The following is a 25,026-nucleotide window of genomic DNA, read 5'->3' as shown; positions in this document are numbered from 1 at the left end:
GGCTGGGAGCTCAACACTGCTGGGACCCCGGACACCTGGGCCACTCCCCAGGGCAGGCAGACCCCAGGCACGAAGCCTCCCAGCCTGCTTCCTTCCCGCAGGCAATGGCCTCCCTCAGAGGCACCAGGCCTTCCCCTTGGTCTGGAGTTAGAATTGGGTGACGCTGCCCAGGGAGACACCAGGGCCACCTGCGTGGGCAGAGAGGGCTGAGGAAGGCCCAAGGGTGGGGTCAGGACACCGAAGGGACAGAGTGGAGCAGGTCCCCCAGCCAAGAACCACCCAGACACCAAGACTCTCAGCAGTCAGGACAGAAGCAGCCCCAGCACCTACACAGGGAGAGAGGGGCAGGGAGGGCCGGCGTCCAGAGGCTGTGGGACGAGAAGGCTGGCGTGCGGAGGCTGCGGAGGGGAGAAGGCCGGCGCGCGGAGGCTGTGGAGGGGAGGAGGCCGGCGCGCGGAGGCTGTGGAGGGGAGGAGGCCGGCACGCGGAGGCTGTGGAGGGGAGGAGGCCGGCACTGGGAGGCTGTGGAGGTGGGGAGGCCAGCATTGGGAGGCTGTGGAGGTGGGGAGACCAGCATTGGGAGGCTGTGGTGGTGGGGAGGCTGGCGTGTGGAGGCTGTGGAGGTGAGAAGGCTGGCATGTGGAGGATGTGGAGGTGGGGAGGCCAGCACTGGGAGGCTGTGGAGGTGGGGAGGCCAGCATTGGGAGGCTGTGGAGGTGGGGAGACCAGCACTGGAAGGCTGTGGTGGTGGGGAGGCTGGTGTGTGGAGGCTGTGGAGGTGAGAAGGCTGGCGTGTGGAGGCTGTGGTGGTGGGGAGGCCAGCACTGGGAGGCTGTGGAGGTGGGGAGGCCGGCATTGGGAGGCTATGGAGGTGGGGAGGCTAGCATGTGGAGGCTGTGGAGGTGGGGAGGCAGGCATTGGGAGGCTGTGGAGGTGGGGAGGGCAGCATTGGGAGGCTGTGGAGGTGGGGAGGCTAGCATGTGGAGGCTGTGGAGGTGGGGAGGCTGGCGTGTGGAGGCTGTGGAGGTGGGGAGGCTGGTGTGTGGAGGCTGTGGAGGTGGGGAGGCCGGCGTGTGGAGGCTGTGGAGGTGGGGAGGCCAGCATTGGGAGGCTGTGGAGGTGGGGAGGCCGGCATTGGGAGGCTGTGGAGGTGAGAAGGCTGGCATGTGGAGGCTGTGGAGGTGGGGAGGCCGGCATTGGGAGGCTGTGGAGGTGGGGAGGCTAGCATGTGGAGGCTGTGGAGGTGGGGAGACAGGTATTGGGAGGCTGTGGAGGTGGGGAGGCCGGCGTGTGGAGGCTGTGGAGGTGGGGAGGCCGGCATTGGGAGGCTGTGGAGGTGGGGAGGCTGGCGTGTGGAGGCTGTGGAGGTGGGGAGGCTGGCGTGTGGAGGCTGTGGAGGTGGGGAGGCCGGCGTGTGGAGGCTGTGGAGGTGGGGAGGCTGGCTTCGGGAGGCTGCATAGGTGAAGTTTCAGAGCAGGCCGAGTCAGAGGTTGGAAGAGTCATTCCGGAGGGCAGGGGTGTTGACGGGGGCACAGAGGAATTCCCTGAGCCGGCTGGGAAAGTCTGCCTGCCGCACTGCAGTCCATTGCTGTGTGCACCAGCAGGCTTTTAACCGGAACCTTAAACCAGAAAGGCCTCAGGGCCGGGCTGCTGGGCTCAGACCACCTTGGAGTGAGTGCCTGTCCTCTCTGGGGCGGCAAGGTCAACAGCAGTGGCTGTCACGGGTGGGGCAGGGGCTGGGGACGTTCGACCTGCCCTGGACACTGTACTGGGAAGACGAAGCACCCCTCGATGTGCTTGGATGACTCAAGATGAGACGTGAAGCCAGCCCTCCCTGAGCGTCGATGGGCTGAGCTGTGCTGCGCCCAGGGTCCAGCCTGGGCTTGGTCCCCAGCAGAATATCTGTGCAGTGAACATGCAGGTGATTCACACGGCCACACACATGGGGGGGCCTCCCAGAGCAGGCAGCATTCGAGAGTGTCGGGCATCACTGCCTGCAATCCAATCCTGAGTGCAGAATGCCACTCTTCCTGTATTACATGTGGGGAAACAGGTCCAGGAGGAGGTGGCCTTCCCGAGGTCACAGGGCTGGCGAGAGCTCCGTGTCCTCACTGCTGTGTGTTGGGGAAATGCCTGACTCCCTGCCTGTGCTTTAGCAAAAGAGGGCTGAGGTCCTCACCAGCATCCGGGCCTCCCAACCCCACAGAGGCTGCGGTGGAGAGGGCCTGCTGAGGCGGGACTCCTGCGGGGTCAGACTGAGTGGAGAGTGGGAGCTGAGGGGGATTGGTAGGTGCTTAGGGAGAGCCTCCTGGAAAGGATTTGAGGCCAAGCTTTGGGAAGAGGAGGGCCCAGGACGAGGGCCTGGAGGCAAAGGCCAGAGCCTGTGCAGAGGCACTGAGGTTGGCAGGAGAGAGACTGAGCGCGAGAGGGGCATGGAGTGTGCAGGGGCAGCGAGGAGGGCACAAGGGGCTCAACAGGTAGGGCCAGGCCTCCACCGACGACTCTGGTGAACCAGGCAACCAGGCACACAAGGACGCACCTGGTGTTCCCACACATCTACAGTGAACCAGGCACACAAGGACACACCTAACGTTCCCACACGTCTGCAGTGAACCAGGCACAGGAGGACACACCTGGCGCTCCCACACGTCTGCGGTGAACCAGGCACAGGAGGAGGACACACCTGGCATTCCCACATGTCTACAGTGAACCAGGTACAGGAGGACACACGTGGTGTTCCCACACGTCTACAGTGAACCAGACACAGGAGGACACACCTGGTGTTCCCACACGTCTACAGTGAACCAGGTACAGGAGGAGAACACACCTGGCGTTCCCACATGTCTACAGTGAACCAGGCACAGGAGGACACACCTGGTGTTCCCACACGTCTACAGTGAACCAGGCACAGGAGGACACACCTGGCATTCCCACATGTCTACAGTGAACCAGGCACAGGAGGAGGACACACCTGGTGTTCCCACACGTCTACAGTGAACCAGGCACAGGAGGAGGACACACCTGGCGCTCCCACACGTCTGCGGTGAACCAGGCACAGGAGGAGGACACACCTGGCATTCCCACACGTCTACAGTGAACCAGGCACAGGAGGAGGACACACCTGGCATTCCCACACGTCTACAGTGAACCAGGCACGGGAGGACGCACCCGGCATTCCCACACGTCTACAGTGAACCAGGCACAGGAGGAGGACACACCTGGCATTCCCACATGTCTACAGTGAACCAGGCACAGGAGGAGGACACACCTGGTGTTCCCACACGTCTACAGTGAACCAGGCACAGGAGGAGGACACACCTGGCGCTCCCACACGTCTGCGGTGAACCAGGCACAGGAGGAGGACACACCTGGCATTCCCACACGTCTACAGTGAACCAGGCACAGGAGGAGGACACACCTGGCATTCCCACACGTCTACAGTGAACCAGGCACAGGAGGACACACCTGGCATTCCCACATGTCTACAGTGAACCAGGCACAGGAGGACACACGTGGTGTTCCCACACGTCTACAGTGGACCAGGTACAGGAGGACACACCTGGCATTCCCACACGTCTACAGTGAACCAGGCACAGGAGGAGAACACACCTGGTGTTCCCACACGTCTACAGTGAACCAGGCACAGGAGGAGGACACACCTGGCATTCCCACATGTCTACAGTGAACCAGGTACAGGAGGACACACGTGGTGTTCCCACACGTCTACAGTGGACCAGGCACAGGAGGAGGACACACCTGGCATTCCCACACGTCTACAGTGAACCAGGCACAGGAGGAGGACACACCTGGCATTCCCACATGTCTACAGTGAACCAGGTACAGGAGGACACACCTGGTGTTCCCACACGTCTACAGTGAACCAGGCACAGGAGGAGGACATGCCTGGCATTCCCACATGTCTACAGTGAACCAGGCACAGGAGGAGGACACACCTGGCATTCCCACATGTCTACAGTGAACCAGGCACAGGAGGACACACCTGGCATTCCCACACGTCTACAGTGAACCAGGCACAGGAGGAGGACACACCTGGCATTCCCACACGTCTACAGTGAACCAGGCACAGGAGGAGGACATGCCTGGCATTCCCACATGTCTACAGTGAACCAGGCACAGGAGGAGGACACACCTGGCATTCCCACATGTCTACAGTGAACCAGGCACAGGAGGAGGACACACCTGGCATTCCCACACGTCTACAGTGAACCAGGCACAGGAGGAGGACATGCCTGGCATTCCCACATGTCTACAGTGAACCAGGCACAGGAGGAGGACACACCTGGCATTCCCACATGTCTACAGTGAACCAGGCACAGGAGGACACACCTGGCATTCCCACACGTCTACAGTGAACCAGGTACAGGAGGACACACGTGGTGTTCCCACACGTCTACAGTGAACCAGGCACAGGAGGAGGACACACCTGGCATTCCCACACGTCTACAGTGAACCAGGCACAGGAGGAGAACACACCTGGTGTTCCCACACGTCTACAGTGAACCAGGCACAGGAGGAGGACACACCTGGCATTCCCACACGTCTACAGTGAACCAGGCACAGGAGGAGAACACACCTGGTGTTCCCACACGTCTACAGTGAACCAGGCACAGGAGGAGGACACACCTGGCATTCCCACACGTCTACAGTGAACCAGGTACAGGAGGACACACGTGGTGTTCCCACACGTCTACAGTGAACCAGGCACAGGAGGAGGACACACCTGGCATTCCCACATGTCTACAGTGAACCAGGCACAGGAGGAGGACATGCCTGGCATTCCCACATGTCTACAGTGAACCAGGCACAGGAGGAGGACACACCTGGCATTCCCACATGTCTACAGTGAACCAGGCACAGGAGGAGGACACACGTGGTGTTCCCACATGTCTACAGTGAACCAGGCACAGGAGGAGGACACACCTGGCATTCCCACACGTCTACAGTGAACCAGGCACAGGAGGAGGACACACGTGGTGTTCCCACACGTCTACAGTGAACCAGGCACAGGAGGAGGACACACGTGGTGTTCCCACATGTCTACAGTGAACCAGGCACAGGAGGAGGACACACGTGGTGTTCCCACATGTCTACAGTGAACCAGGCACAGGAGGAGGACACACCTGGCATTCCCACATGTCTACAGTGAACCAGGTACAGGAGGACACACATGGTGTTCCCACATGTCTACAGTGAACCAGGTACAGGAGGACACACGTGGTGTTCCCACACGTCTACAGTGAACCAGGCACAGGAGGAGGACACACCTGGCATTCCCACATGTCTACAGTGAACCAGGCACAGGAGGAGGACATGCCTGGCATTCCCACATGTCTACAGTGAACCAGGCACAGGAGGAGGACACACCTGGCATTCCCACATGTCTACAGTGAACCAGGCACAGGAGGAGGACACACGTGGTGTTCCCACATGTCTACAGTGAACCAGGCACAGGAGGAGGACACACCTGGCATTCCCACACGTCTACAGTGAACCAGGCACAGGAGGAGGACACACGTGGTGTTCCCACACGTCTACAGTGAACCAGGCACAGGAGGAGGACACACGTGGTGTTCCCACATGTCTACAGTGAACCAGGCACAGGAGGAGGACACACCTGGCATTCCCACATGTCTACAGTGAACCAGGTACAGGAGGAGGACACACGTGGTGTTCCCACATGTCTACAGTGAACCAGGCACAGGAGGAGGACATGCCTGGCATTCCCACATGTCTACAGTGAACCAGGCACAGGAGGAGGACACACGTGGTGTTCCCACACGTCTACAGTGAACCAGGCACAGGAGGACACACCTGGCATTCCCACATGTCTACAGTGAACCAGGCACGGGAGGAGGACACACCTGGTGTTCCCACACGTCTACAGTGAACCAGGCACAGGAGGAGGACACACCTGGCATTCCCACATGTCTACAGTGAACCAGGCACAGGAGGAGGACATGCCTGGCATTCCCACACGTCTACAGTGAACCAGGCACAGGAGGAGGACACACCTGGCGTTCCCACATGTCTACAGTGAACCAGGCACAGGAGGAGGACACACGTGGTGTTCCCACACGTCTACAGTGAACCAGGCACAGGAGGACACACCTGGCATTCCCACATGTCTACAGTGAACCAGGCACGGGAGGAGGACACACCTGGTGTTCCCACACGTCTACAGTGAACCAGGCACAGGAGGAGGACACACCTGGTGTTCCCACACGTCTACAGTGAACCAGGCACAGGAGGAGGACACACCTGGCATTCCCACATGTCTACAGTGAACCAGGTACAGGAGGACACACGTGGTGTTCCCACATGTCTACAGTGAACCAGGCACAGGAGGACACACCTGGCGTTCCCACACGTCTACAGTGAACCAGGCACAGGAGGAGGACACACCTGGTGTTCCCACACGTCTACAGTGAACCAGGCACAGGAGGAGGACATGCCTGGCATTCCCACACGTCTACAGTGAACCAGGCACAGGAGGAGGACACACCTGGCATTCCCACACGTCTACAGTGAACCAGGCACAGGAGGAGGACACACCTGGCATTCCCACATGTCTACAGTGAACCAGGCACAGGAGGACACACATGGCATTCCCACATGTCTACAGTGAACCAGGTACAGGAGGACACACATGGTGTTCCCACATGTCTACAGTGAACCAGGTACAGGAGGACACACGTGGTGTTCCCACACGTCTACAGTGAACCAGGCACAGGAGGAGGACACACCTGGCATTCCCACATGTCTACAGTGAACCAGGTACAGGAGGACACACATGGTGTTCCCACATGTCTACAGTGAACCAGGTACAGGAGGACACACGTGGTGTTCCCACATGTCTACAGTGAACCAGGCACAGGAGGAGGACACACCTGGCGTTCCCACACGTCTACAGTGAACCAGGCACAGGAGGAGGACACACCTGGCATTCCCACACGTCTACAGTGAACCAGGCACAGGAGGAGGACACACCTGGCATTCCCACATGTCTACAGTGAACCAGGTACAGGAGGACACACGTGGTGTTCCCACATGTCTACAGTGAACCAGGCACAGGAGGAGGACACACCTGGCGTTCCCACATGTCTACAGTGAACCAGGCACAGGAGGAGGACATGCCTGGCATTCCCACACGTCTACAGTGAACCAGGCACAGGAGGAGGACACACCTGGCATTCCCACACGTCTACAGTGAACCAGGCACGCGAGGAGAACAGCTTTCCCACACATCTACAGCTCAATGTGTCTCTGAGCAGCAGGCACTGGGGCAATGGAGAGCGGTTCCCATTGGCACCTGCTGTTTTCCTAAGTCCTGGGCTGGACCCACTAACTCCAGTCACTGAGCTGACTTCTGCACAGGTGCATGGGGCCAAAGCTCCTGATTGGCACAGGAGCACTGGGGACCAGACATACTCAGAGAAGGGCCAGGAAGGTGAGGAGCTTCTGATGAGGGTGGCACCAGCTCCAGCTCCATGATCATGACTGTGGTCACGGTGGTTCCATGACCATGACTGTGGCCAGGGCAGCTCAGTGACTGTGACTGAGACCATGGCCAGGGCAGCTCCAATAACGTAACTGTGGCCAGGGTGGCTCCGTGACCTTGACTGTGGCCAGGGCAGCTCTGTGACTGTGGCTGTGGCCAGGGCGGCTCAGTGACTGTGACTGTGGTCAGGGCAGGTCTGTGACCATGACTGCGGCCAGGGCGGCTCTGTGACTCTGACTGTGGTCCGGGCATCTCAGTGGCCGCTGCCAGCATGAGGAGGCGGGTCCTGGAGGGGCCTGGGTGTTGGTCTTGACCAAGGAGGCAAAGAAGGGCGGCCCAAGGAGGGCCCCGGGGTTAGTCTGAGCCTAGGGGCGGCGCTGACCCAGCAGCCAGGGCCCGTGCGAAGGGACGTGCTGCGCAGGGCTGACCGGGACCTCATGGAGCGCATCTCAAAGCCTCAATCTGGGACGCGTGGCGGAGGAGGGCCTGGCATCCAGAAGCAACAGCCTGATGTTGGGGACTGTGGAGCAGCAGGCAGAGGAAGGGCTGGTCGGATTTTTGCCTCTCAAGCTCAGAATGAGGGATTCCACTTTCCACCTTCCACTCATAAGGGAGCGAGGATACGCCAGCCAGCTCCCAGGCTCTTCTGCGCGTGGGCACCACACGCTCCCACTCCCATGAAACCTTGGCCATGGCGCTGCTCATCAGGGTCTGTGCTGGGCTCCGCAGCTGGGCGGGTGGTCAGATCCGTGAGCATACATGTGTGTCAGGCATGAATCGACTCCATGCCGCTGTGGCCGGACAGACGGGGTGGGGTGGCCACAGGCTCACAGGTGTGCCCCTCCCGCCAGGTGCCGCTGTGGCTGGACAGACGGGGTGGGGTGGCCACAGGCTCACAGGTGTGCCCCTCCCGCCAGGTGCTGCTGTGGTCGGCCAACAAGGTGTTTGAGGAGCTGACGGACATTGAGAGGCAGTTCCACAAGGCCTTCTACACGGTGCGGGCCTACCTGAACTGTGAGCGGTATTCGGTGGGCCTCCTGGACATGACCAAGGAGAAGGTGAGGCCTCAGGCACTGGGGGACCCCCTGCCCGGCCCAGCTCCCGCACGGACCGCCTCACCCTCGCCTCTTCTCTGCCCAGGAATTTTTTGACGTGTGGCCTGTGCTGATGGGGGAGTCCCAGCCGTACTCGGGCCCACGCACGCCTGATGGCCGGGTGAGTCTCGGGGCAGGGGCCCAGGGCCCACCCACACACCTCTGCTTCCCTGGCTCCAACTCCAGGGTGGGAGAGAGAAGCATGGGGGCAGGTTTGGGGAGGTGGGAACTGGCGGGCCAGCCCCTGGGTGCCTGTCTGTTGGCTCCCCCAGGAACTCCAGGGATGCGGTGGCCAGGGCTGGTCCCGAATGAGGGCCAACATTGGTTCAGATCGCAGGGCTCTTGCTGCCCCATCTCCCCACATGGGATCTCCTGTGCAGGATGCATGTGTGTGTGTGTGAGTAAGGCCCATGTGATGTGTGCCCCGTGAGTGCTAGTGATGGTCATGTGTGTGCACCATGAGGCTGTGCGTGTGTGGACATGGCTGTGGGTAGAACACCTGTGCCTGGTGACATCTGCTCATGTGTGCACATGCACAGCCATGAGTGGGGGATGTGCACGTGTGTGACTGTGTAACTGTGTAGCTGCATGTGTGTGTGTGGGAGCCCCTTGGAGCTGTGTGGGAGCCCCTTGGAGCTGTGTGGAACTGTGTGTGCTCTGTGTGTGTGTGTGAGCCCCCTCAGAGTTGCTTGAAACAGTAGCTGCCTGTGTGGGGGGAGGGGTTCCCTCGAAGCTGTTTGGAGCTCTGTGTGTGTATGTGTGTGTGTGTGTTTGTGCATGCGTGCCCCTCAGAGCTGTGTGGAACTATGTGTAGCTCTGTGTTGTGTGGGAGCCCCTCAGAGCTGTGTGAAACTGTGTGTAGCTGTGTGTGTGTGTGTGTGAGCCCCCTCAGAGTTGTTCCCTTGAAGCTGTTTGGAGCTGCGTGTGTATGTATCTGTACATGTGTGTGTGCACCCCTCAGAGCTGTGTGGAACTGTGTGTGTGAGCCCCCTTGGAGTTGTGTGGAATTGTGTGTAGCTGCATGTGTGTGGGGAGCGGTTCCCTTGGAGCTGTTTGGAGCTGTGTGTGTGTGTTTGTGTGAGCCCCTCAGAGCTGTGTGAAACTGTGTGTAGCTGTGTGTGTGTGTGTGTGAGCCCCCTCAGAGTTGTTCCCTCGAAGCTGTTTGGAGCTGCGTGTGTATGTATCTGTACATGTGTGTGTGCACCCCTCAGAGCTGTGTGGAACTGTGTATGCTGTGTGGAACTGTGTGTGTGAGCCCCCTTGGAGTTGTGTGGAATTGTGTGTAGCTGCATGTGTGTGGGGAGCGGTTCCCTTGGAGCTGTTTGGAGCTGTGTGTGTGTGTTTGTGTGAGCCCCTCAGAGCTGTGTGGAACTGTGTGTAGCTCTGTATCTGTGTGGGAGCCCCTCAAAGCTGTGTGGAACTGTGTGTAGCTGTGGGGGTGAGAGGGGCATCCCTAGGAGTTGTGTGGAACTGTGGAACTGTGTGTGTGTGGAGTGGGGAGCCCCTCAAGTTGTGTGGAGCTGTGTGTGTGTGTGTGTGTCTGAGCCCCCTCGGAGCTGTGTGGAACTCTGCACTGTGTGTGTGTCTGTCTGTATGTGAGCCCCCTCAGAGTTGTGTGGAACTTTGTGTAGCTGCGTGTGAGGGGGAGGGGTTCCCTCGAAGCTGTTTGGAGCTGCGTGTGTGTGTGCGCGTGTGTGTGTGCCCCCTCAGAGTCATGTGGAACTGTTTGGAGCTATGTGTGTGTGGGGAGGGGCTCCCTCAGAGCTGTTTGGAGCTGCGTGTGTATGTATCTGTGCGTGTGTGTGTGTGTGCACCCCTCAGAGCTGTGTGGAACTGTGTGTGTGTGTGAGTCCCCTTGGAGTTGTGTGGAACTATGTGTAGCTGCATGTGTGTGGGGAGGGGTTCCCTCGGACCTGTTAGGAGCTATGTGTGTGTGTGTGTGTGTGTGTGTGTGTGTGTGAACTCCTCAGAGCTGCGTGGAACTGTGTGTAGCTATTGGGGGGAGAGGAGCACCCCTCAGAGCTGTGTGAAACTGTGCACCTGTGTGTGTGTGGAGCAGGGAGCCCCTCGGAGCTGTGTGGAGCTCTGTGTGTGTGTGTGTGTGTGCTCCTCAGAGCTGTGTGGAACTGTGTGTAGCTCTGTGTGTGTGTGTGGGGAAGCCCCTCAGAGCTGCGTGGAACTGTGTGTAGCTATTGGGGGGAGAGGGGCATCCCTCAGAGCTGTGTGGAACTATGTAATTGTGTGTGTGTGGAGTGGGGAGCCCCTCGGAGCTGTGTGGAGCTGTGTGTGTGTGTGTGTGTGTGTGTATGTGAGTGCGCCCCTCAGAGCTGTGTGGAACTGTGTGTAGTTCTGTGTGTGTGGGGGAGCCCCTCAGAGCTGCGTGGAACTGTGTGTAGTTATTGGGGGCAGAGGGGCACCCCTCGGAGCTGTGTGGAACTGTGTGGAGCTGTGTGGAGCTGTGTAACTGTGTGTGTGTGTGTGTGTGTGTGTGAAGCTGTGTGGAGCTGTGTAACTGTGTGTGTGTGTGGAGCTGTGTGGAGCTGTGTAACTGTGTGTGTGTGTGAAGCTGCGTGGGGCTGTGTGAAGCTGCATGGGGCTGTGTGAAGCTGCATGGGGCTGCGTGGAGCTGCATGGGGCTGCGTGGAGCTGCATGGAGCTGTGTGTAACTGTGTAACCGTGTGTGTGTGTAGCTGCGTGGAGCTGCGTGGGGCTATGTGAAGCTGCGTGGGGCTGTGTGAAGCTGCGTGGGGCTGTGTGGAGCTGTGTGGAACTGTGGAACTGTGTGTGTGTGGAGCTGCGTGGAGCTGTGTGGAACTGTGGAACTGTGTGTGTGTGGAGCTGCGTGGAGCTGTGTGGAACTGTGGAACTGTGTGTGTGGAGCTGCGTGGAGCTGCGTGGAGCTGTGTGAAGCTGCGTGGGGCTGTGTGGAGCTGTGTGGAACTGTGGAACTGTGTGTGTGTGGAGCTGCGTGGAGCTGCGTGGGGCTATGTGAAGCTGCGTGGGGCTGTGTGGGGCTGTGTGGAGCTGTGTGGAACTGTGGAACTGTGGTGTGTGGAGCTGCGTGGAGCTGCGTGGGGCTGTGTGGAGCTGCGTGGGGCTGTGTGGGGCTGTGTGAAGCTGCGTGGGGCTGTGTGGAGCTGTGTGGAACTGTGGAACTGTGTGTGTGTGGAGCTGCGTGGAGCTGTGTGGAGCTGCGTGGGGCTGTGTGAAGCTGCGTGGGGCTGCGTGGGGCTGCGTGAAGCTGCGTGGGGCTGTGTGAAGCTGCGTGGGGCTGTGTGAAGCTGCGTGGGGCTGTGTGGGGCTGTGTGGAACTGTGGAACTGTGTGTGTGGAGCTGCGTGGAGCTGTGTGGAGCTGCGTGGGGCTGTGTGAAGCTGCCTGGGGCTGCGTGGGGCTGTGTGAAGCTGCGTGGGGCTGCGTGAAGCTGCGTGGGGCTGTGTGAAGCTGCGTGGGGCTGTGTGGGGCTGTGTGGAACTGTGGAACTGTGTGTGTGTGGAGCTGCGTGGAGCTGCGTGGGGCTATGTGAAGCTGCGTGGAGCTGTGTGGAGCTGCGTGGGGGCTGTGTGAAGCTGCGTGGGGCTGTGTGAAGCTGCATGGGGCTGTGTGGGGCTGTGTGGAACTGTGGAACTGTGTGTGTGTGGAGCTGCGTGGGGCTATGTGAAGCTGCGTGGGGCTGTGTGGGGCTGTGTGGAGCTGTGTGGAACTGTGGAACTGTGTGTGTGTGGAGCTGCGTGGAGCTGCGTGGGGCCGTGTGAAGCTGCGTGGGGCTGTGTGAAGCTGCGTGGGGCTGTGTGGGGCTGTGTGAAGCTGTGTGGAACTGTGGAACTGTGTGTGTGTGGAGCTGCGTGGAGCTGTATGGAGCTGCGTGGGGCTGTGTGAAGCTGCGTGGGGCTGTGTGAAGCTGTGTGGGGCTGTGTGAAGCTGCATGGGGCTGTGTGGGGCTGTGTGAAGCTGCGTGGGGCTGTGTGAAGCTGTGTGGGGCTGTGTGAAGCTGCGTGGGGCTGTGTGGGGCTGTGTGGAGCTGTGTGGAACTGTGGAACTGTGTGTGTGTGGAGCTGCATGGAGCTGCGTGGGGCTGTGTGAAGCTGCGTGGGCTGTGTGGGGCTGTGTGGAGCTGTGTGGAACTGTGGAACTGTGTGTGTGTGGAGCTGCGTGGAGCTGCGTGGGGCTGTGTGAAGCTGCGTGGGGCTGTGTGAAGCTGCGTGGGGCTGCGTGGGGCTGCGTGGGGCTGTGTGAAGCTGCGTGGGGCTGCGTGGGGCTGCGTGGGGCTGTGTGAAGCTGCGTGGGGCTGTGTGGAACTGTGGAACTGTGAGTGTGTGGAGCTGCGTGGAGCTGCGTGGGGCTGTGTGAAGCTGCGTGCGGCTTTGTGGAGCTGTGTGGAACTGTGGAACTGTGTGTGTGTGGAGCTGCGTAGAGCTGCATGGAGCTGCGTGGGGCTGTGTGAAGCTGCGTGGAGCTGTGTGGAACTGTGTAACTGTGTGTGTGGAGCTGCGTGGGGCTTCATGGGGCTGTGTGAAGCTGCGTGGGGCTGTGTGGAGCTGCATGGAGCTGTGTGTAACTGTGTAACTGTGTGTGTGTGGAGCAGGGTGCCCCTCGGAGTTGTGTGGAGCTGCGTGGGGCTGTGTTAAGCTGTGTGGGGCTGTGTGGAGCTGTGTGTAACTGTGTAACTGTGTGTGTGTGGAGCAGGGTGCCCCTCGGAGTTGTGTGGAGCTGCGTGGGGCTGTGTGAAGCTGCGTGGGGCTGCATGAAGCTGCGTGGGGCTGTGTGGGGCTGCGTGGGGCTGCGTGGGGCTGTGTGGAGCTGTGTGGAGCAGCGTGGGGCTGCGTGGGGTGCGTGGGGTTGGGGGGGCCTTGGAGCTTGGCCAGGCTGCCCCTGACAGGTTTCTTTTGTTTCTCAGGAAATCATCTTCTACAAAGTGATCGACTACATCCTCCATGGGAAAGAAGATATCAAAGTCATTCCGTAAGCGCCAGCGTTTTCCAGAAGCTTCCCTGGGCAGGGGGCCGTCCTCTCAGGGCTTCCCTGGGCAGGGGGCCGTCCTCTCAGGGCTTCCCACAGTGCAGTCAGCAGTGCCCGCCTGGCCTGGCCTGGCCTGTGGTGCTGTGTGTGCCGAGGAGCACGGGGATGGGGGTGAGGCAAGCCCACTCAGTGAGACAGGAGGACATGAGCAGCTGAGGAGCCTGAGGCTCTGTGGACATCCAGGGGACTGGGCAAGCTGTCCAGGTGGCCCTGTCAGTGGCAGTTGAGCGTGGATGCCCCCAGGATCTGCCCCTGTCTCCACCAGCCCACACCAGACAGTGGGGCCTCCAGCTGGACGGCTGAGTCTTGACCCCCTGGGGCTGGAAGAGGATGGGAATCCAGTCCTGAGGCCAGGGCAGGGCTCAGCCAAGTGAGGGACAGCTGCATGGCCCAGCAGCGCTGTGATCCCATAAGCCTATCGGGACCCCAACCCCAGGCCCCACGCAGGAACCAGGATCCGGGTGCCAGGTCATAGCACAAGTCCGGGTAAGGGTGGCCGGGCAGATACCAGCGCTGAGTCCTGGAAGGCAGGCTTAAGCCACATGGCCTCCGGAGGGAGGGGTTCCCAAGAGGGAGAGGCCCTAGCACAGCAGCGTGGGGACAAGGCAGCACCGCTCCAACCTGCTCCCCGGCCTCCTCTCACCTCCTCAACCCTCAGAGAAGAGAGTAAACGCTGAGGATGGCACAGTGCACGAGAGACCCCCAGACCCTATAGACCCCGGACCCCCAGACCCCTGCAGACCCCGGACCCCCAGACCCTACAGACCCCAGACCCCCAGACCCTACAGACCCCGGACCCCCAGACCCCTGCAGACCCCGGACCCCCAGACCCTGCAGACCCCGGACCCCCAGACCCTACAGACCCCAGACCCCCAGACCCCTGCAGACCCCTGTACACGTAGGCTAAGTCCGTCTGACCCCTGCACGCACACGTCCACCTCAGCCCGGCCCCTCTGACCCCTGCACACACACGTCCACCTCAGCCCAGCCCCTCTGACCCCTGCACGCACACGTCCACCTCAGCCCGGCCCATCTGACTCCTGCACGCACACATCCACCTCAGCCCAGCCCCTCTGAACCCTGCAGGCACATGCCCACCTCAGCCCAGCCCCTCTGACCCCTGCACGCACACGTCCACCCTAACCCGGCCCCTCTGACCCCTGCATGCACACGTCCACCTCAGCCCAGCCCATCTGACCCCTGCACACACACGTCCACCTCAGCCCGGCCCCTCTGAACCCTACAGGCACACGTCCACCTCAGCCCAGCCCCTCTGACCCCTGCACGCACACCTCCACCTCAGCCCAGCCCCTCTGACTCCTGCACGCACACATCCACCTCAGCCCAGCCCCTCTGAACCCTGCACGCACACGTCCACCTCAGCCCAGCCCCTCTGACCCCTGCACGCACACGTCCACCCTAACCCGGCCCCTCTGACCCCTGCACGCACAGGTTCACCTCAGCCCAGCCCATCTGACCCCTGCATGCACACGTCCACCTCAGCCCGGCCCATCTGACCCCTGCTCTCTGCCCACAGCACACCCCCAGCCGATCACTGGGCACTGGCCAGCGGCCTTCCAACCTACGTGGCAGAAAGCGGCTTTGTGAGTCCCGTGCTGTCTGGAGCCCCCACAGCCTTGCCCTCGCTGGGTGCGGCGATGTTTGCTTGTCCTTGTCTCCGCCACGTCCTGTCCTCCGCCCCCCAACCCCGGCCAGCCTCCACGCACCTCAGCAAGCCCCCAGCTGCTCTGCTGTGCCTGCACAGCTCACCCCAGCTGCTCTGCTGTGCCTGCACAGAAGCTCACCCCAGCTGCTCTGCTGTGCCTGCACAGCTCACCCCAGCTGCTCTGCTGTGCCTGCACAGAGGCTCACCCCAGCTGCTCTGCTGTGCCTGCACAGAAGCTCACCCCAGCTGCTCTGCCGTGCCTGCACAGCTCACCCCAGCTGCTCTGCTGTGCCTGCACAGAGGCTCACCCCAGCTGCTCTGCTGTGCCTGCACAGAGGCGCACCCCAGCTGCTCTGCTGTGCCTGCACAGCTCACCCCAGCTGCTCTGCCGTGCCTGCACAGAGGCTCACCCCAGCTGCTCTGCCGTGCCTGCACAGAGGCTCACGCCAGCTGCTCTGCCGTGCCTGCACAGAGGCTCACCCCAGCTGCTCTGCCGTGCCTGCACAGCTCACCCCAGCTGCTCTGCTGTGCCTGCACAGAGGCTCACCCCAGCTGCTCTGCTGTGCCTGCACAGAGGCGCACCCCAGCTGCTCTGCTGTGCCTGCACAGCTCACCCCAGCTGCTCTGCCGTGCCTGCACAGAGGCTCACCCCAGCTGCTCTGCCGTGCCTGCACAGAGGCTCACCCCAGCTGCTCTGCCGTGCCTGCACAGAGGCTCACCCCAGCTGCTCTGCCGTGCCTGCACAGAGGCTCACCCCAGCTGCTCTGCCGTGCCTGCACAGAGGCTCACCCCAGCTGCTCTGCCGTGCCTGCACAGAGGCTCACCCCAGCTGCTCTGCCGTGCCTGCACAGAGGTGCACCCCAGCTGCTCTGCTGTGCCTGCACAGAAGCTCACCCCAGGGCCACAGAGGCCTCTCTGGATACTGCACACCTTCAGTTGCTTCAGATGAAACCGTTCTCCTGGTCCCTTTTCAGATCTGTAACATCATGAATGCTTCCGCTGATGAAATGTTCAAATTTCAGGTATCTGTGCATGCATTGGTAGAAATTATAATCACTAACAAAAGAAAACATTTAGACACAGAAATGATGATGTGAATTAGTTTTTGCCACTTGAGAAACAACCTTGGCCCAGTGCAGTGGCTCATGCCTGTAATCCCAGCACTTTGGGAGGCCAAGGCGGGCAGATCACCTGAGGTCAGGATTTCGAGACCAGCCTGGCCAACATGGTGGAACCCCGTCTCTACTAAAATGCAAAAAAGAATTAGCTGGATGTGATCTCAGCTACTCGGGAGACTGAGGCAGGAAGATTGCTTGAACCCAGGAGGGGGAGGTTGCAGTGAGCCAAGATAGCGTCGCTGCACTCCAGCCTGGGGGACAGAGCGAGACTCCATTTCCAAAAAACAAAGAAAGAAAGAAGAAATGAGCTCAAAGTCCCAGCAGCCACCAGAAGCTTGTATTTCATGCTCACTGGTCTGCAGGTTGGCTGAGGTTCATTGGGGCTAAGCTGATCTTAGCTGGCTCGCTGGGCTCGGTTGGGCCAGGCTGGGTCGGCGTTGAAGACCAGCGATCCCAGATGACCCAGCAAGGGTCCGAGTCGGCTCCACGCCTGTTTGTCTGAGGCTGCACGGCCAGGGCAGGCTCCCTCCTGGGGACTAGTTGAAAACATGCTTTGTCCCTGGGGGCCTCCTCTGGAAACCAGCCCACAGTCCACATTTCACTGGCCCAGCCCAGCACCCGTGGGGTGGGAGACAGGAGCAACCACAAAATTCCCAGGTTCCCAGGCAAATGAAACATGAGGCCCCTTGATGAGCAATTATTATGAAGAATTTCAAGAGGGTGGCAGCGGAGCACCCACCACACACAGGACGGAAAGCAGCTCCTCGGACCCAGCCCCACACACCCGTGAGACCGTGACCCCACCCCACATGCCCGTGAGATCCTGACGCCAGCCCCACATGCCCGTGAGACCCTGACCACAGCCCCACACGCCCAAGAGACCCTGACCCCAGCCCCACACGCCCGTGAGACCCTGACCCCAGCCCCACACACCCAAGAGACCCTGACCCCAGCCCCACACGCCCAAGAGACCCTGACCCCAGCCCCACATGCCCGTGAGACCTTGACCCCAGCCCCACATGCCTGTGAGACTGTGACCCCAGCCCCACATGCCCGTGAGACCCTGATCCCAGCCCCACACACCCAAGAGTCCCTGACCCCAGCCCCATATGCCTGTGAGACCCTGATCCCAGCCCCACACGCCCGTGAGACTGTGACCCCAGCTCCACATGCCCATGAGACCCTGAGCACAGCCCACACACCCGAAAGGCCGTGACCACAGCCCACACACACATGCTCATGAAACCAGCCCCAATAGGAAAATGGCCTTTACCTCCTCCAGAGGGAAAAATATCAAGACACAAACACCATGGACATCAAGTCCAAATGCAAAGAGGGAGTGCAGAAACAGGAACAGGAGCCCATGGTCACGGTTCTGGGGGAGATGTGAGGTCACTCTCCCCAGCCACACACCCGGGCCAGGGCCAGCCTCAGGGCAGAGTTCAGCTCCGGATTGGCTCCCGCAGGAAGGGGCCCTGGATGACTCTGGGTGGCTCATCAAGAATGTGCTGTCCATGCCCATCGTCAACAAGAAGGAGGAGATCGTGGGGGTCGCCACATTTTACAACAGGAAAGATGGGAAGCCCTTTGACGAACAGGATGAAGTTCTCATGGAGGTAAGCGCCAGGGCAGACGTGGCTCCGCCGGTGACACCTGGGAAGGGTGGGGACTGTGCTGTGTGGGGGCCTCCCTGCCATGCCTTCAGCCACCCGCGCAGCGTACAGGGTGCAGGGTGGGTGCAGCCAGGGAGAGTACCACAAAGAGCCCCTCTGGGAGCAGGGGGCTGTCTGCAGGGCAGTGGGAGATCCTAGGCAGAAGCACTGCAGCCCCACAGTGGGAGGGGAGGTTGCCAGGAGCCCAGAGCACCGGTGACCCTGCCGCCCTCTCAGTCCCTGACACAGTTCCTGGGCTGGTCAGTGATGAACACCGACACGTACGACAAGATGAATAAGCTGGAGAACCGCAAGGACATCGCGCAGGACATGGTCCTTTACCATGTGAAGTGCGACAGGGACGAGATCCAGCTCATCCTGGTGCGGCGGGGGCAGGTCACTCAGGGGTCACGGATGTGTGATGGAGACAGGTCACCCAGGGTCACGGATGTGTGATGGGGGCAGGTCACCCAGGGGTCACGGATGTGTGGTGGAGACAGGTCACCAGGGGTCACGGATGTGTGATGGAGACAGGTCACCAGGGGTCACGGATGTGTGATGGAGACAGGTCACCAGGGGTCACGGATGTGTGATGGAGACAGGTCACCAGGGGTCACGGATGTGTGATGGAGACAGGTCACCAGGGGTCACGGATGTGTGATGGGGGCAGGTCACCCGGGGTCACAGATGTGTGGTGGGGGCAGGTCACCCAGGGGTCACAGATGTGTGATGGGGGCAGGTCACCCAGCAGTCACGGATGTGTGGTGGAGACAGGTCACCAGGGGTCAGAGATGTGTGATGGGGGCAGGTCACCTGGGGGTCACGGATGTGTGGTGGGGGCAGGTCACCCAGGGGTCACAGATGTGTGGTGGGGGCAGGCCACGCAGGGGTCAGGGCTCCCTCTGTGCAGTGGGGTAAAGATTCCCCAGGGGTCATGGCTGTCTCTGTGTGGTGGGGACACAGCCCTGGGGTGGGAGCCAAGTACATCCCTGGCACACCACCCCTCCCAGGTCCCTCTGTCTGCACAGCCCCTGGATCCCTTCCCTGTACTCAATCTCCCCAGCCAGGAGCCCTCCTGGTCATCATGAGCAAATCCCGTCATTATACCTGAGGACTGCTTAAAGCAGTGCCCAAGAGACAGGACAGGTGGGAAAGTGAGCAGGCTGTGCACACAGTGATTTGTCTCCAGATAGAGGCTCCAGGGTCTTCCCGAGGTGAAAGCTGGCCACAAACCGTGGGCAGCACCCTCCTCCCGCTGACACGGGTGGACACACTGCCATCACCTTGTCCCACACTTGAGGCTGTGTCTCATGACCTGTCTATATCTCCATCTGTGTTAGCCAACAAGAACGCGCCTGGGGAAGGAGCCTGCCAACTGTGACGAGGACGAGCTGGGTGCAATCCTGGTAAGAACCTCGCTCCCGTCCCTCCCATGAAGCCAGCCACATGTGAGGCTGGGAGGAACAGCTCTCCATTCACCAGGGCCCGCGGGTGCTTTGCACACACAGTGTTATTGGGGATGTTGGTGCTGTGAGTGTGTGTGTGTGTACATATGTATCTAAGCACCTCAGTGTACACGTGTGTACATAAGCCTGGCTTTCAGTCTCAGCCATTGTCTCTCAGAGTGTTTGCATGGCCAAGTGTGGCTTTGACGCCTGCACTTCTGAGTGTGTCTTCGTGTCTTCCTGTCTCTTCTCTGCTTTGCCAGCTGTTTGGTCTTCGCTGGATGTTCAGTGGACCTGACTTGGACTTACTCTCTAAGTCATCTTTGCAGTCACAGTGCCCCAGTGCCTGCAACACCCACATGCGCACGGGTGCACACACACCCGTGTACACATGTGGGTTTGTGCATGTGTGTGCACAGATGTGTGTGTATTGTGCACACATGCGGTTGTATATGTGTGCATATGTGGAGTGTCTGTGTGCATGTGTGCCCAGGTTTGTATTGTGTGCACATGTGGGTGTGTATGGGTGCACATGTGCATGTGTGTGCACAGGTGTGTGCATGTGCATGTGTGGGTGTCTGTGTGCATGTGTGTGCACAGGTGTGTGCATGTGCACATGTAGGTGTGTATGTGTGCACATGTGGCTGTCTGCACATGTGTGTGAACTTATGTGTATTGTGTGCATGTGTGTATAAGTGTGTATTGTGTACATATACACATGGGTGGGTGCACAGGTCTGTGTATGTGTGTGCACATGTGGGTATGCATGTGTGCACACATGGGTGCCTGTGCATGTGTGCACATGTGTGTGTTATGTGCACATGTGGGCATGTTTGTGTGCACACATGTCTGCATGTGTGCACAGGTGTGTGTAAGCGTGCATTTGTGGATGAATATGCACATGTATGCACATGTGGGGTGTGCACACATGGGTGTGTGCATGTGTTCACAGGTCTGTGTATTGTGTGCACGTGTGTCTGTGCATGTGCACAGGTGGATGTGTGTGCACATGTGAATGGGCAGGCTCATATGTGCACATGTGGGGGTGTGCACACATGGGTGTCTGTGTGCATGTGTGTGCACAGGTGGGTGTGTATGTATATGCGCATGTGCCTGTGGATGGGCATGCACATGTTTGCATATGTGTGGGGGTGTGCACCCATGGGTGTGTCTTTGTGTGCATGAGTGTGCACCGGTGGGTGGGTGGGGTGTGCACATGGGTGTTTATGTTGTAGCAGGAGCGGCCGCAGGAAAGGATCTCTCAGACACTGAATACAGGAGGAAGGAATCTATTTTAGCTGGGAGCAAGGTGGCATAGGTGCCTAACATCTAAGCTCCTCTATAAAGGGAGGTTCAGCTTTTACATAGGCATATACTTTAGATGTTACGCGTGGAAGAATCTTAGGTTCATAGTTTTAGGACTCACAGGTGAAAAGGTCTCTGTTTATAGTTTCAGGAATCACATATGAAAGGGTTCTGGTTTACAGTTTTAGGACTCACATGTGAAAAGGTTTCTGGTTTGATCTTGTTTTAAGTAAAAATAGTGCCTTCTGGGGAGTTTCCCCAAGGCCTCGCCTGTTGTTTTCAGGAAGGAGATTCAGGAGGGGCCAGCTGGCCTGCTCTCTCTTTTATTGAGATGCGCAGTGGGTGACAGAGGGGGAGGGAATCCCAGATGCCTGGGTCTCCCTCCTCAATGTGTGCGTGCCCATGTGTGTGTACTATGTGTGCGTGTGTGTGCACATGGATATATACAGACACATGCTTGTGTGTGTCTCCCAGAGACCATTGCTGGATCAATGTGGGGATTATGTGGTGTCCCCATCACCTTGTGTCTGCCTGTGCAGTTTAGCCAGAGTCTCCAGGGGCCATGAGCCTTGTGAGTGGGCCTTGGACCGAGCATGGGAATGTGCCCGGTGAGTCTGAAAATCCACTGTTGTGTGTATTACCTCATGGCTGTGTGCGTGAGCCTGCATGTGTGAGTCGGCACGTACGTGGCTCTGTGTCCGTGGGTGAACCTGGGTGCTCATGTGTGTGCCTGTGTCCACAGCAGTGCCTTATATTCATGGGAGTGGCTGTGTGTCCAGGCGTGTCTGTGTCACATGTATGTCTGTATCTGTGTGTGTCTGTGTGTCTTTTCATGTGCACACCCTTGTGTTTGCTTGTTTCACCCTGTCCACTTGACTGGGCAAGTTCTTCACTGTTGGGCCACGGAGTAGGAGAAGAGGGGAAGGTGGGACTGAGCCAGGGGTGTGTGTGAGCAGCCCGGGATACAGGCTGGAGCGCCGAGAATGACACGTCTCCTTAGGGATGCCTAGGGTGTCTGAGGCTTGACAGAGGGCCCCAAGAGAAGAAAGGATGAGAAGAAAGCGGCGGCTGTGGCAGACCAACCTCCCTCAGCCCACAATCCCTCCCACAGAAGGAAGAGCTGCCAGGGCCCACCACGTTTGACATCTACGAATTCCATTTCTCTGACCTGGAGTGCACCGAGCTGGAGCTGGTCAAATGTGGCATCCAGATGTACTACGAGCTCGGCGTGGTCCGCAAGTTCCAGATCCCCCAGGAGGTGTGAGAACACCACAGGAGGCATAGTCAGGTCCCGGAGGCCGCCCAGGACATGGGGTTGGGGATGTGGTCAGGGCCTCAGATTCCCCCAGGACGTGACGGGGAAGGGATTGGGGGTGCTAGATCCCACAGGAAGTTTGGCAGGCAGATATGTTCATCACAGAACAGGTAAAATACAGGAAGGAAGCATAAAAAAAATAATTGGATGGCTGGATTGATGGATGGTTGGGTGGGTCAATGGTAGTTGGATGGATGGATGGGTGGAGAGGTCAGTGGTAGTTGGTTGGCTGGATAAATGAATGGATGAATGTGTGGATGGGCCAAGGATAGTTGGATGGTTGGATAAGTGAATGGAAGGGTGGGTGGATGGAGAAGTGGGTGGATGAGTGATATATGAGTGGATGGGTCAATTAATGAAATAATAGATGGGTGGATGAATGGGTGGACAGTAGATGGATGGCGAACAGATAGATTTAAAGTTTTATTAATAGAAGTTCCAAGCAATTTGATGATAAAGCACATCAATTTGGCAATATCAGCGGATTTGGTGTGGGGTTCAGAGGAAGTAGAAGTATCCCATCACCTAAACAGAAAACACAAAGTGGCCCCAGGTGTGGCCACAGCAGCGCTCCTGGGAGACCCCCTGGGAAGGATGGGATGGCTTTCCCTCAGCTCCAGGCCCTCCCTGGGTTGCCCTGCTCTCCCCCATCCCTCAGCTCCAGGCCCTCCCTGGGTTGCCCTGCTCTCCCTCATCCCACAGCTCCAGGCAGGTCCCCTGCTCTCCCCCATCCCACAGCTCCAGGCCCTCCCTGGGTCCCCTGCTCTCCCCCATCCCTCAGCTCCAGGCCCTCCCTGGGTCCCCTGCTCTCCCTCATACCACAGCTCCAGGCCCTCCCTGGGTTGCCCTGCTCTCCCTCATCCCACAGCTCCAGGCAGGTCCCCTGCTCTCCCCCATCCCTCAGCTCCAGGCCCTCCCTGGGTTGCCCTGCTCTCCCTCATCCCACAGCTCCAGGCAGGTCCCCTGCTCTCCCCCATCCCACAGCTCCAGGCCCTCCCTGGGTCCCCTGCTCTCCCTCATCCCACAGCTCCAGGCCCTCCCTGGGTTGCCCTGCTCTCCCCCATCCCACAGCTCCAGGCCCTCCCTGGGTTGCCCTGCTCTCCCCCATCCCTCAGCTCCAGGCCCTCCCTGGGTCCCCTGCTCTCCCCCATCCCTCAGCTCCAGGCCCTCCCTGGGTCCCCTGCTCTCCCCCATCCCACAGCTCCAGGCCCTCCCTGGGTTGCCCTGCTCTCCCCCATCCCACAGCTCCAGGCAGGTCCCCTGCTCTCCCTCAACCCTCAGCTCCAGGCCCTCCCTGGGTCCCCTGCTCTCCCTCATCCCACAGCTCCAGGCCCTCCCTGGGTTGCCCTGCTCTCCCCCATCCCACAGCTCCAGGCCCTCCCTGGGTTGCCCTGCTCTCCCCCATCCCACATCTCCAGGCCCTCCCTGGGTTGCCCTGCTCTCCCCCATCCCTCAGCTCCAGGCCCTCCCTGGGTTGCCCTGCTCTCCCTCATCCCACAGCTCCAGGCCCTCCCTGGGTCCCCTGCTCTCCCCCATCCCACAGCTCCAGGCCCTCCCTGGGTCCCCTGCTCTCCCCCATCCCTCAGCTCCAGGCCCTCCCTGGGTTGCCCTGCTCTCCCCCATCCCTCAGCTCCAGGCCCTCCCTGGGTCCCCTGCTCTCCCCCATCCCACAGCTCCAGGCCCTCCCTGGGTTCCCCTGCTCTGCCCCATCCCACATCTCCAGGCAGGTCCCCTGCTCTCCCCCATCCCTCAGCTCCAGGCCCTCCCTGGGTCCCCTGCTCTCCCCCATCCCACAGCTCCAGGCCCTCCCTGGGTTCCCCTGCTCTGCCCCATCCCACATCTCCAGGCAGGTCCCCTGCTCTCCCTCATCCCACAGCTCCAGGCCCTCCCTGGGTCCCCTGCTCTCCCTCATCCCACAGCTCCAGGCCCTCCCTGGGTTGCCCTGCTCTCCCCCATCCCTCAGCTCCAGGCCCTCCCTGGGTTGCCCTGCTCTCCCCCATCCCTCAGCTCCAGGCCCTCCCTGGGTTGCCCTGCTCTCCCTCATCCCACAGCTCCAGGCAGGTCCCCTGCTCTCCCTCAACCCTCAGCTCCAGGCCCTCCCTGGGTCCCCTGCTCTCCCTCATCCCACAGCTCCAGGCCCTCCCTGGGTCCCCTGCTCTCCCTCATCCCACAGCTCCAGGCAGGTCCCCTGCTCTCCCTCAACCCTCAGCTCCAGGCCCTCCCTGGGTCCCCTGCTCTCCCTCATCCCACAGCTCCAGGCCCTCCCTGGGTTGCCCTGCTCTCCCCCATCCCACAGCTCCAGGCCCTCCCTGGGTTGCCCTGCTCTCCCCCATCCCACAGCTCCAGGCCCTCCCTGGGTCCCCTGCTCTCCCTCATCCCACAGCTCCAGGCAGGTCCCCTGCTCTCCCTCAACCCTCAGCTCCAGGCCCTCCCTGGGTCCCCTGCTCTCCCTCATCCCACAGCTCCAGGCCCTCCCTGGGTTGCCCTGCTCTCCCCCATCCCACAGCTCCAGGCCCTCCCTGGGTTGCCCTGCTCTCCCCCATCCCACATCTCCAGGCCCTCCCTGGGTTGCCCTGCTCTCCCCCATCCCTCAGCTCCAGGCCCTCCCTGGGTTGCCCTGCTCTCCCTCATCCCACAGCTCCAGGCCCTCCCTGGGTCCCCTGCTCTCCCCCATCCCACAGCTCCAGGCCCTCCCTGGGTCCCCTGCTCTCCCCCATCCCTCAGCTCCAGGCCCTCCCTGGGTTGCCCTGCTCTCCCCCATCCCACAGCTCCAGGCCCTCCCTGGGTCCCCTGCTCTCCCCCATCCCACAGCTCCAGGCAGGTCCCCTGCTCTCCCTCATCCCACAGCTCCAGGCCCTCCCTGGGTCCCCTGCTCTCCCTCATCCCACAGCTCC

The 25,026-nt window shown here is 60.3% G+C and overlaps 1 protein-coding gene across 2 annotated transcripts in view; it reads left to right on the top strand.

Moving 5' to 3' along the window:
- Positions 1–25,026, top strand: part of PDE6B (phosphodiesterase 6B) — a 64,256-nt gene that overhangs the window by 27,943 nt on the left and 11,287 nt on the right. Inside the window, exons 4-12 of one of the 2 annotated variants that reach the window (XM_002806676.7) lie at positions 8,437–8,577; positions 8,660–8,734; positions 13,510–13,574; positions 15,169–15,235; positions 16,272–16,319; positions 17,882–18,031; positions 18,305–18,448; positions 19,408–19,473; positions 21,929–22,075. In XM_002806676.7, the coding sequence (XP_002806722.4) occupies positions 8,437–8,577; positions 8,660–8,734; positions 13,510–13,574; positions 15,169–15,235; positions 16,272–16,319; positions 17,882–18,031; positions 18,305–18,448; positions 19,408–19,473; positions 21,929–22,075 (903 nt within the window). The remainder of the gene's footprint in view (positions 1–8,436; positions 8,578–8,659; positions 8,735–13,509; positions 13,575–15,168; positions 15,236–16,271; positions 16,320–17,881; positions 18,032–18,304; positions 18,449–19,407; positions 19,474–21,928; positions 22,076–25,026) is intronic. The other variant, XM_035294411.3, reaches the window with a different exon arrangement.

This window comes from Callithrix jacchus, chromosome 3, assembly GCF_049354715.1.
Source record: "Callithrix jacchus isolate 240 chromosome 3, calJac240_pri, whole genome shotgun sequence".
NCBI classification, from domain to species: domain Eukaryota; kingdom Metazoa; phylum Chordata; class Mammalia; order Primates; family Cebidae; genus Callithrix; species Callithrix jacchus.
Note: the sequence above shows the minus strand (reverse complement) of the source record. Positions and strands in the feature narration are given on the sequence as shown.